This window comes from Microcaecilia unicolor, chromosome 12, assembly GCF_901765095.1.
Source record: "Microcaecilia unicolor chromosome 12, aMicUni1.1, whole genome shotgun sequence".
Lineage (NCBI taxonomy): Eukaryota > Metazoa > Chordata > Amphibia > Gymnophiona > Siphonopidae > Microcaecilia > Microcaecilia unicolor.
Genome location: NC_044042.1, coordinates 101,626,578 through 101,638,931, shown reverse-complemented (window position 1 = coordinate 101,638,931; position 12,354 = coordinate 101,626,578). Strand labels below are relative to the sequence as shown.

General features: G+C 46.2%; 1 protein-coding gene across 2 annotated transcripts in view; it reads right to left on the bottom strand.

Annotated features, from left to right (window-relative positions):
* PSMC3IP (PSMC3 interacting protein) overlaps positions 1–1,486 on the bottom strand; it is a 140,485-nt gene extending 138,999 nt beyond the window's left edge. For both annotated transcript variants that reach the window (XM_030221922.1, XM_030221923.1), the window contains exon 1: positions 1,291–1,486. In XM_030221922.1, coding sequence (XP_030077782.1) covers positions 1,291–1,315 — 25 coding nt within the window. In that variant the 5' untranslated portion in view covers positions 1,316–1,486. The remainder of the gene's footprint in view (positions 1–1,290) is intronic.
* Positions 1,487–12,354: the final 10,868 nt, after the last annotated feature.

The window sequence follows — 12,354 nt, the reverse complement described above, 5'->3', positions numbered from 1 at the left end:
GGTTCTAGTTTAAAAGCTGCTCTATCTCCTTTTTAAATGCCGATACCAGCAGACTGGTCCCACCCTGCTTAATGTGGAGCCCATCATTCTGGAATAAGATCCCCCTTCCCCAGAATGTTGCTCAGTTCCTCACAAATCTATAACACTCCTCCCTGCATCATCACCTCATCCATGCACTGAAATGCACTGAAACTCCAGAGCTCTGCCTGTCTTTTGGGCCCTGCGCTTGGAACGGGACGCACTTTGGAAAATGCTACCTTAGAGGTTCTGGATTTTAGTTTTCTAGCTAAGAGCCTAAATTTGGCAGATTGTAAAAACAACAACAACTGCAAGACAACCTTAGGAAACTGGAAGACTGGGCATCCAAATGGTAGATGAAATATAATGTGTACAAATGCAAAGTGATGCACATTGAGAAGAATAAGCCAAATCATATTTACCTGATGCTGGGGTCTACCTTAGGAGTCAACACTCAAGAAAAAGATATAGATGTTGTTGTAGACAATATGCTGAAATCTTCTATCCAGTGTGCCGCAGGGGCCAAAAAAAGCAAATGGGGTGCTTGGAATTATTAATAAAGGGGTGCAAAATAAGACCAAGAATATTAGAATACCTCTGCATTGCTCCATGGTACGACCTCACCTTGAGTACTGCGTTCAATTCTGGTCATGATGCATATTTTCAAAGCACTAAAACTCAAAAGTTCCATAGGTTACTAGTAACCTATAAAACTTTGTAAGTGCTTTGAAAATGAGCCCCACAGCAGAATTAGAAAAGGTTTAAAGAGTGACCAAAATGCTAAAGGGGATGGAACTCCTCCCATATGAGGAAAGGCTAAAGAGGTTAGGGCCCTTCAGCTTGGAAAAGAGACTGTTGAAGGAAGGGGGTTAGGACTGAGGTCTACAAAATCTGAGTGGTGTAGAATGGGTAAAAGTGAATCGATTTTTTACTCTTTCAAAAAGTACAAAGACCAGGGGCCACTCAATGAAATTACATGGAAATACTTTGTAAAACAAATAGGAGGAAATATTTTTTCACTCAAAGAATAGCTAAGCTGTGGAACTCGGTAGAATGTGATAACAGCAGTTAGCGCATCTGGGCTTAAAAAAGGGACACGTTTCTGGAGGAAGAGTTCATAGTCAGTTATTGAAATGGACAAGAGGGAAGTCAATGAAATATGGCTAAAGGTCAGTGTGTACAACCAAGTGAGCTCCTCTGCCAGTCACTCAGGGCTAACTGAATAGGAGAACTGTAGTACTGTCTATCTACAACCGGTCGTCTCTCGCTCACCCGCCGTCTCCTTCGACTTGCTCATAAGTAACACAGCCTGGACTTCAGACCCGACAGAATTCCCGGGTTTATCCTGTGGTACCCGTTTCACTCTTCTCTGGTACTGGGACTCAAAGATCTGCCTCTCTCGCGTCTAGGCTCCAGTGAGTCTAGTAACCGCTACAAATAGCTTCCTCTTTCTTTTTTGCTCCCGCCACCTGAGTCAGCCTAACTTAAGTTCACCACCAGCCTTGCTTCAAATAGTACCGCGCTCGCGGCACCGCCTCCAAGGCAACGTCACTAATCTGCGACGTGCCGTCGGCCGTCGCCTTGGTAACCGGTGCCTCTACTGCTGCCAGGCTCAGTTGAGGCGGGTAGGGGTTATTAATTGTGTGAGGCGCTTGCGCTGTTTAAAAGAGCATCGGTAAGATGAGAAAATTTTCATAGTGGTTTTTTTTTTGTACTGTTAGGTTTTGGCATCTGATCGTTATCCTGTTAAAAATAAACACCGGCACCACCAACAAAGAAAAGGAAAAAAAAAAACTACTCCTACTACTTATTATGCTGTAAATGGCCAGATTCTGCACCAATTAAGTATTTCAATTTGTTTATTTATGATCTAGGTTTACAACAACGGGTTTGCTTTCCCACTCATAAGTGGGCATACGTTGGCTTTTGTGTTGACTAACCCTTCTAATTTCTATTCGTGTTTAAATTGTTGCTATTACTCTTTCCTGGACTGACCTGTCGTCTTATGAAATTTTTATTTACTTCACTTGTTGTGACCAAAAGAAATAAAAATATTAGATTGTATAATCTTTCAAAGGTTGGCTCTGAGCAACTCTCACCTCTTTTTTATTCTTCGACACAAATTAGGCATTTATTATTATTATTATTATTTATTGTATCCCACATTTTCCCACCTATTTGAAGGCTCTGTGTGGCTTACAAAGATCTGTTATGGCGTCACCGTAACAGAGAAGAGATACAATTGGTGTTATAGAGGGATGAAAGAAGACAAGATGATCAGGATATGCAGCTATACAGTGAGGCCTTCTGAATAAAGGAGTGTAAGGGGTTGTGTTCTAGTTATTATGGGTTCTCATGGTAGGCTTTGTTAAAGAGATAGGTTTTCAAAGCTTTACGGAAGTTATTTAGTTCACTGATCGTTCTTAAGTGAATTGGTAGTGCATTCCACATCTTCATGCTCATGTAGGAGAAGGTGGACGTATGTGTTAGTTTGTATTTGACCCCTTTACAGCTGGGGAAGTGTAGGTTGAGAAAGGTGTGGGAGGATCGTTTAGCGTTTCTGGGTGGAAGCAGTGCCGTAGCGAGGGCGGCTGACACCCAGGGCGGGTCGCCGATGCGCGTGCACCCCCCCCCCCCCCGGGGTGCAGCACGGTGCCCCCTCCCCCCTCCGGAGCGCATTCTTACATGAATTAGGAAGCGAGGGGCGGACAAGAGGGCCGATCCGCCCCCGAGTGCACATCGCTGGGAGCTGCGTCGGCTCCGTTGGTTCCCTGCTCTCTCTGCCCCGGCACAGGAAGTAACCTGTTCCGGGGCAGAGGGAGCAGGGAACCAGCGGAGCCGACACCCCCCCCCCCCCCCCAGCGGCGTGCAGCCGGGGCGGACCACCCCACCCCCTTCCTACGCCACTGAGTGGAAGGTCCATGAGATGTAACATGTAGGTCGGGGCGTCTCCATGAATGATTTTGTGAACAAACGTGCATATCTTGAACGTGGTACGTTCTTTCAGTGGGAGCCAGTGTAGGTTCTTTCTTAGGGGTTTTGCACTGACATATTTTGTTTTTCCGAATATGAGTCTGGCTGCAGTGTTCTGGGCCATCTGGAGTTTCTTGATGGTCTGTTCTTTACAGCCAGCGTAAGAGTGAGTTGCAGTAGTCCAGGTGGCTCAGTACCAGAGACTGTATTAGGTTTCGGAAGGGGGCCTTTTTCCAAGCTGTGGTAAAAGAGGCTCTGCTGTGGCATCAGTGCGTGGATTTGCCGCAGCAGGTAAAAGTAGTTTCTTTCTTTAAAAGGAAATGGTTATGTGGTAAGTTAAGCACTTGCTGTGCAGCCATATCCTGGCAGAGCCCTTACTGCCTGTTATTTAGCTTCTGCACTATATCGGCAATAAACAGGTAGCACCCAGCACTAAAATAATAAAAATTTTAGAGCAACAGAAATAACATATGGTAAATGACGACAGATAAAGTCCTATACGGTCCATCCAGTCTGCCCAACAAGATAAACTCTTTTTACATGATATTTGTTACTTTATATGTATACCCGAGTTTGATTTGTCCTTGTCTTTTCTCAGGGCACAGACCGTAGAGGTCTGCCCAGTACTGTTCTGGTAATAAGTTCTGAAGCTAACGTCGAAGCCCCTTAAAATTTACTCTCCAGCCCATCCCTATCTATTCAGTCACGATCAGGGCAGAGACCGTAGAAGTCTGGCCAGCTCCCGTTTTGTTTCCCCAAGTGTGGCAAACACCAGAACTACTCCTGGGTAAAAGGGTCCTTAAGAGCATCTTTGAAGGAAATAATGTACCTTCTCATTACTCAGAAGTTATTCCACCCAGGTTAAGCTAGCTACGAGACAACTTTTCAAAACCCACTATTTATTTATGTTATTAACACATCTTTTCAATGCGAAGAAATGCAAAGTGATGCACTTAGGGAGTAGAAATCCACGGGAGACGTATGTGTTAGGCGGGGAGCAGGGCCGGTCCTAGGGTCTCTGGTGCCCCCCTGCAGACTATGAGTTCGCGCCCGCGCCCCCCCCCCCCCAGCATCTCCTTTCTCTCTTCTCCCACCCTGCCCCTGTCCACTGATTCTCCTTCGCCCCATCCCCCACCGCCCTTGGTGCTTTAAATCTTTAATTTACCTCAGTTCCAGCAGCCGCGTCATTTGAAAGCCTTGCCCCGTCTCTAGCCTTCCCTCCGTGAGTTTGTTCTGCAGTCCCGCCCTCGAGGAAATGACGTCAGAAGGCGGGACTGCGGAATGAACTCACGAAGGGAGGGAAGGCTAGAGATGGGGCAGGGCTTTCAAATGATGCGGCTGCTGGAACGGAGGTAAATTAAAGATTTAAAGCACCAAGGGTGGCGCAGTATGGCGCCGCAGCGGTACCCTTGAAGGCAGGCGCCCCCCCTGCGGCGCTTACCCCGCTTACTGAGTTTGACCGGCCCTGGCGGCAGGGCCGTGCCAACACGGTAAGCGAGGTAAGCATGGCAGGGGGGTGCCGCCGCACCATGCTCACCTCGCTCGCCCTCCCGCTCCCATTGTTAAACTACTGCCCGCCCTCTTCTCCCCCCCCAACATCCCTTTTCTTTTATTTTTCTTTTTAAATTTACCTCCGTGGCGGTCCAGCAGCGCAGCGTCAGTGAAGGAGGCGGCGCTTCCGACGTCTCTTGCCTTCCCTTCGCTGTGTTCTGCCTTCTTCTGACTTCAAGGAAATGACGTCATTAGAAGGCGGAACACAGCGAAGGGAAGGCTAGAGACGTCGGGAGGCGAGCACCGCCTCCTTCACTGACGCTGTGCTGCTGGACCGCCACGGAGGTAAATTTAAAAAGAAAAAACAAGAAAAGGGATGTTGGTGGGAGAGAAGAGGGCGGGCAGTAGTTGAACAATGGGAGCGGGAGGGCAGGGGAGAGACGAGCATGGATGCGAAGGGGGAGGGGAGAAGAGGGCGGGCCAGGCCAACTGGGACATGATGGGAGCGGGAGGAGAGAGGAGCATGGATGCGAGGTGGGGGGGGTCATGGAAGGGAGAGAGGGGAATTGCTGGATAGGGATTAATGGAGGGTGACAGAGGAGCATGGATGGGAGGGGCAGGGCTCAGGGAGAGAGGGGAATTGCTGGATAGGGAATTAGGGATGAATGGAGGGCACAGAGGAGCATGGATGGGAGGGCAGGGCTCAGGGAGAGAGGGGAATTGCTGGAAAGGGATGAATGGAGGGGGCAGGGGACAGAGAAGCATGGATGGGCATGGATTGGGAGGGCAGGGCTCAGGGAGAGAGGGGAATTGCTGGATAGGGATGAATGGAGGGGGCAGGTGACAGAGGAGCATGGATGGGCATGGATTGGGAGGGCAGGGCTCAGGGAGAGAGGGGAATTGCTGGATAGGGATGAATGGAGGGGGCAGGGGACAGAGGAGCATGGATGGGCATGGATTGGGAGGGCAGGGCTCAGGGAGAGAGGGGAATTGCTGGATAGGGATGAATGGAGGGGACAGATGGGCATGGATGGATATGGATTGCAGGGCAGGGCTCAGGGAGAGAGGGGAATTGCTGGATAGGGATGAATGGAGGGGGCAGGGGACAGATGGGCATGGATGAATATGGATTGCAGGGCAGGGAGAGAGGGGAATTGCTGGATAGGGATGAATGGAGGGGGTAGGGGACAGAGGAGCATGGATGGGCATGGATGGGAGGGCAGGGCTCAGGGAGAGAGGAGAAATTGCTGGACATAGAGGGAAGGGAAGAGAGATGAAGGAGATGCAATGAGGGAAAAGGAAGAGAGGAGAAAAACTGCACATGGATGAAGAAAATAGGCAGAAGCTGAGGACCAGAAATGAAGAAGAAAGGAGAAAAGGAAAGAAATAAATGGAAAGGAAGCCCTGGAAACAGAGTTAAGAGGACAGATAGCAGCAGAGTCAGATACTGGGCCAGCATGATCAGAAAAAGAAAGTCACCAGACAACAAAGGTAGAAAAAAATCATTTTATTTTCATTTTAGTGTTTGGAATATGTCCACTTTGAGAATTTACATCTGCTATCTTATTTTGCAATGTATAGCAGTTTGTTTCTAAGAATATTGCTGACAATTCCTGTCAGTGTGGCAAGTGGTGAGCGATCATTTTCACGGGGGGGGGGGGGGGCGCCACCGCCAACTGATAGTCTGCAGGGGGGGGCGCCAACTGATAGTCTGTAGGGGGGCGCCAGAGACCCTAGGCACGGCCCTGCCTGGCGGGGAGAGTCTGATAGGTACCGATGGGGAGAGGGATCTTGGGATGATAGTATCTGAGGATCTGAAGGCGATGAAACAGTGTGACAAGGCGGTGGCCGTAAGTAGAAGGTTGCTAGGCTGTATAGAGAAGGGAGTGACCAGAAGAAGAAAAGAGGTTTTAATGCCCCTGTATAAGTCGTTGGTGAGGCCCCACCTGGAGTATTGTGTTCAGTTCTGGAGGCCGTATCTTGCTAAGGATGTAAAAAGAATTGAAACGGTGCAAAGAAAAGCTACGAGAATGGTACAGGATTTGCGTTACAAGACGTATGAGGAGAGACTTGCTGACCTGAACATGTATACTCTGGAGGAAAGGAGAAACAGGGGTGATATGATACAGACGTTCAAATATCTGAAAGGTATTAATCCGCAAATGAACCTTTTCCGGAGATAGGAAGGCGGTAGAACTAGAGGGCACGATACGAGATTGAAGGGGGCAGACTCAAGAAAAATGTCAGGAAGTATTTTTTCACGGAGAGAGTGGTGGATGCTTGGAATGCTCTTCCACGGGAGGTGGTGAAGAGGAAAACGGTAATGGAATTCAAACATGCGTGGGATAAACATAAAGGAATCCTGTTCTGAGGGAATGGATCCTCAGAAGCTTAGCTGAGATTAGGTGGCAGAGCCGGTGGTGGGAGGTGGGGCTGGTGGTTGGGAGGCAAGGATATTGCTGTGCAGACTTATACGGGCTGTCCCGGGGCTGGTGGTTGGGAGGCAAGGATATTGCTGTGCAGACTTATACGGGCTGTCCCAGAGCCGGTGGTTGGGAGGCAGGGATAGTGCTGGGCAGACTTATACGGTCTGTGTCCTGAAAATGACAGATACAAATCAAGGTAAGGTATACACAAAAAGTAGCACATATGAGTTTATCTTGTTGGGCAGACTGGATGGACCATGCAGGTCTTTTTCTGCCGTCATCTACTATGTTACTATGTTTTAGCCCTTGTTTGTGCTTTTCGGGCCATGCCTCCAGAGTCTCTAATCACGGCTGGGCACTACTCACACAAATACAATCCCCTTGACCGATATCTTAAAAGAACCAGACAACTGGTAGCACTATTTTAGACTGTAACCAAGACAAAAAGAGACCAAGGAAGCGCTTCCTGGGGTTAACACAGGTTTATTTAATTATCCAGAGATTAGGATAAAAAAATAAGAAATAGTCATAGAAATAGTCTAGAATATGACAGAAATGAGAACATATATAGAAATGGAAATGGAAAGTGGGAGCAGGACATTCTTTCAGACTCCCTGGCTTGGGAGCCAAAAGAGATGTACACTGCCCGCCCTCCTATCTGGCAGAGAAATATTATATAGGGTTTCTTTTCCCTTACAAGACAAAAAGGGAGCACAAGGGGGAGGGGTTGTCACACCCCCTTAGTTAGCACCTTACAGTCAGTCAGGATCTCTAGTATCAATAAAATACACAGCATCTGTTTATATTTCCTTTTGAAGATGCATTTGGTCTGTTGTCCAAATGTTTTGGACCTCTTCTATTCATCTTTACAGCCTTTCTCACACAATTCTGTTTCCTGGCCATATTCAAAGGGAGAGATTCTCCCCTTTCTGCAATAATATTTTCTTATCCAGGATTTCTATCTCTCTCTCCTCTGTCAGCCCTGCCCCCTACACCTGGAACTTCCTTTGATCTGCACCCTAAAAGTCTCTCAAAGGCTAATAAACACACTCGTGAACAGCAAATGGATTGTCTTTCACTTGGTCAGAGGAAGATGGGGGAAAGAGGTGGGGGTACTTGCTCCACCTGGCCTGCTTAATATCATTGTAATTTACAGAAAAAAGAGAAATTTCCACTTCTCATCGTCTGTACATTAATTCTTAGATATTAGATACTTAGCAGCACTGAAACTGCTTGGTTCAGGCCTTCATAAGTACAATGTACACCTCCACCAACACCCTCCATATGCCTTATCAGTTCGAGACGGGTTACAAAACCAAGCAAAACCAGATCAAGTCTCTGGGAATTACAATTTTAAACAAGACTATAAGTAAGCACTTGGTTTGCAGAAACAAAAATGTTTTCAGGTTCTTTCTAAACCACACTGAGCCCGCAAATAGGTGGGAAAATGTGGGATACAAATGCAATAAATAATAACATAGCATATTGTGAACAACATTGCAACACTAGAAGTAATGAGTTCCAAGAAGAAGCCCTTCTGATAGGAAAGTGAAGCAGAGAAATGTCTAATCGATTGTAAACCAGCAGTAGTGGGAAATCTTAAAAGAAATTGATTTTGTGGCCAAGATCTGTGAAGGTGGGCTACTAGGAGAGCTATCCCTGACAAAATATTAAATATCATCATACATACTTTAAATTTAATATGTTCTTTAATTGGCAGCCAATGCAATTTTAGTTAATATTCTTTCACTTTATCATAACGTATGAGGCTGTAGATTAGCTGCCATATTTTGCATTACTTGCAATCACTCTAATAATTTCATAGATCAAACAGCTAGTGCTAAATTACAATAACCAAATCTGGCTAGCATTAGCGCTTGTACAGTCTGAAAGTATCAGGTTCAAAAATTTTCTTAATAGCTCTAAAGTTTCCTTAGAGTATAGTAAGTTTTCATCAAAATCATTGAAACATTTGGCTGCATTGTAAGTATGTTATCTAATTCAGCTCCTAAAATTCATTTCTGACAATTTTAAACTGAGATGAAAATCTTTTGTCTCGGTCTGAGCCTAACCAAAAAAATTGTTTTTTCTTTATTTAATTTCAACCGATGGTTGGTAACCCAAGAATCTATTATAGACGGACATCATTTTATACGAGATAACGTTTCAGACCAAGTTGAAGAGGTAGAAGAAAGATAGTGATATTGTTTGCATAAATGTAATGCACAAATGGGAATTTATCTAGTAACATATCCAACAATCTCATAAGCACATTAAACAATAGTGGAGAAAGTGGTGATCCTTGAGGGATCCCACTTATAGCTTCCCATTTTTCAGACAGAACTCCATATTTCTTAACCCTATAACTTTTCTGTCAGCATATAGTAGGGATTTGTCTTCATCCATGAAGGTTAGTTACTTCAGCAGACTCATTAGCTTAATTTTTTAAATCTAAAATTGTTAGGGGCCCCTTTACTAAGCCGCACTCAAAAGTAGCCAACATTTTTAGCACGTGGGTTTAGCGTGTGCTGCGGCTTTTTTAGCACGGTGGTAAAGTGGCCACATTTTGTATATTTTTCTGTAATGGCCACGTGCTAATTTCCCATTTAGCATGTGGCCATTACCACGGGAGCCCTTACCACCACCTGTTTACTAGGCAGTAAGGGCTCCTACGCTAATCGGGCAGCACATGGCAATGTACCTGATTAGCACAGAATACGCTTACCCTCCACCTATAGACACACCTCCCATGCTAACAAATACGAACTATTACCGTGGGATTAACTCATGCTGATCAGAACACTACTGCAGGACGTCTCAGTGCATCCCATGGCAGTGCTTTTTTGGTGCACGTGCTATTGACCACCACAGCTTAGTAAAAGGGCCCCTTAAGTTGCAGTTCTATTTTATTTCATCTACAGCTGTGATCAATTTGACTTGTGAGGTAGTTCAGAGAATGAATTAATATCAACATCCCAATGTCATTCTTTTAAGCCATGTTCACAGTCTTTTCTTTCTAAATTAGTATCTGCAAAGGCTCCAAGACTTGTCACCTGGATGCTGTTCCCTATGGATCGAGATCACAAAACATGGTTTGGTGCCATATTTGTTACAGAAGGTTAATCAGAGTTTATCTTCTGGCTGTGTACCATTAAATTGGAAACACTCACATATTCAACCTGTTTTAAAAACTACTACTGTTCTGGAAGAAAATAAATTTTAGACCAATTCTAATCTAAAGTTTCCAACCAAAGTGTTGGAACAGGTAGTTTTGGAACAGTTAAATAGTTTCATTAAAGAGAAAATGTTTTGTATGCTCATCAAGCTGGTTTTCGGGTAGGACATAATACATCTAGAAGACAATATTTGTCGCCCAGGAGGATTCTGCAGACTTTTATGAATTTTAGGTAACGTGGAGGGGCATAATCGAACGCAAACGCCTATCTCCACGGGCATCTATGTCCAAAAACGGGTACGTGAAGAGGCGGGACAGACCGTATTTTTGAAAAAATTGACGTTTTTGAGCTGGGCGTTTGTTTTTTTTAGCGATAATGGAAACTAAAAACGCCCAGCTCAAAAACGTCCTAATCCGAGCCATTTGGTCGTGGGAGGGGCCAAGATTCATAGTACACTCGCCCCCCTGACATGCCAGGACACCAACTGGGCACCCTAGAGGTCAGTGCGGTGGACTTCAGACAACGCTCCCACATGCATAGCTCCCTTACAACGGGTGCTGAGCACTCAACCCCACTCCCCCAAAACTCACTACCCACAAATGTACAACACTACCATAGCTCTTAGGGGTGAAGGGGGCACCTACATGTGGGTACAGTGGGTTTTGGAGGCCTCCCATTTACCAGCACAAGTGTTACAGGTAGGGAGGGATGGGCCTGGGTCCACCTGGCTGAAGTGCACTGTGGTACCCACTAAAAGTGCTCCAGGGACCTGCATACACGCAGGCCTCTAGGACTTGTTGCTGCTATATAACATTGGCACACCAGTTGACACCTGAAGACTAATCTCTCCGAAAACGTCCTTTATTGGAATAAACACACTTACAGTTAACTGCAGATCAGAGGTTGTGCCCCACTGGCAACGAGTCTCCCTAGTACTGAGATGAGCAGTAGGTTAGAGCTGGCAGAATGCTGTACAATGCCCTCTTTCAGCCACATTCAAGGTAAGAACTAAGTTCTGTAACGTGGCTAACATGTGAAAGGGATCTAAAACTGGCTTACAAAAATGGTCACTACCTCATGGACTACCAGAAACAAAATAGGGTACACTCTGACCCAGTAAGCAGGGGGAAAAGCACCATGGGAGTAGAGCCTACCAACTACCAACATCGTGAGCATTTGCCACAAGCTAGTGGAATCACGGAGCCCAATACCCTACACCCACCACAATGCATTGCTGATGTGACTCTGCAGTGCGCATAACAGAAAAGGTGTCACACTCACCCGAGAGCCACATCAGAACCAGGGAAAGGCTGTCAGAGGATAGAACACATTCTGCTGTCATGGAAGTGGGTACGGCATTTGAGACTGGCATACAGGCTGGAAAAAAAGTTTTTAAAGTGGGGTCTTTTTGGTGGGAGGGGGTTAGTGACCACTGGGGTAGTCCAGGGAGGTCATCCCCGATTCCCTCCAGTGGTCATCTGGTCAGTTGGGGCACATTTTTGGGACCTGTTCGTGAAAAAAAAGGGTCCAAAAAAGTGACCCCAAATTGCGGTAAAAACGCTTTTTTTTTTTTTCGATTATCAGCTAAAGACACCCATCTCTCGGCCGATAACCATGCCCCAGTTCCGCCTTTACCACGCCTCCAACACCCCCCGTCAACTTTACCCGTTTCCGCGACGGATTGCAGTTGAAAATGCCCAAAATCGGCTTTCGATTATACCGATTTGGGCGCCCACGGGAGAAAGACGCCCATCTCCCGATTTGGGTCGCAATATAGGCGTTTTTCTCTTTCAATTATAAGCAGGATAGTAACATAGTAGATGACGGCAGAAAAAGACCTGCACGGTCCATCCAGTCTGCCGAACAAGATAAACTCACATGTGCCATTTTTTGTGTATACCTTACCTTGATTTGTACCTATCTTTTTCAGGGCACAGACCGTATAAGTCTGCCCAGCACTATCGCCGCCTCCCAACCACCAGCCCTGCCTCCCACCACCAGCTCTGGCACAGACCGTATAAGTCTGCCCAGCACTATCCCCACCTCCCAACCACCAGCCCTGCCTCCCACCACCGGCTAAGCTTCTGGGGATCCCTTCCTTCTTAAGCTTAGCCGGTGGTGGGTAAAAAATACAACATGGAAACCATTGGATGTTTAAGAAGTTATGGTCCTTTGGTGTTAAATAACCTTCTACTACTACTTAACATTTTTAAAGCGCTACTAGGGTTACACAGCGCTGTACAATTTAACATAGAAGGACAGTCCCTGCT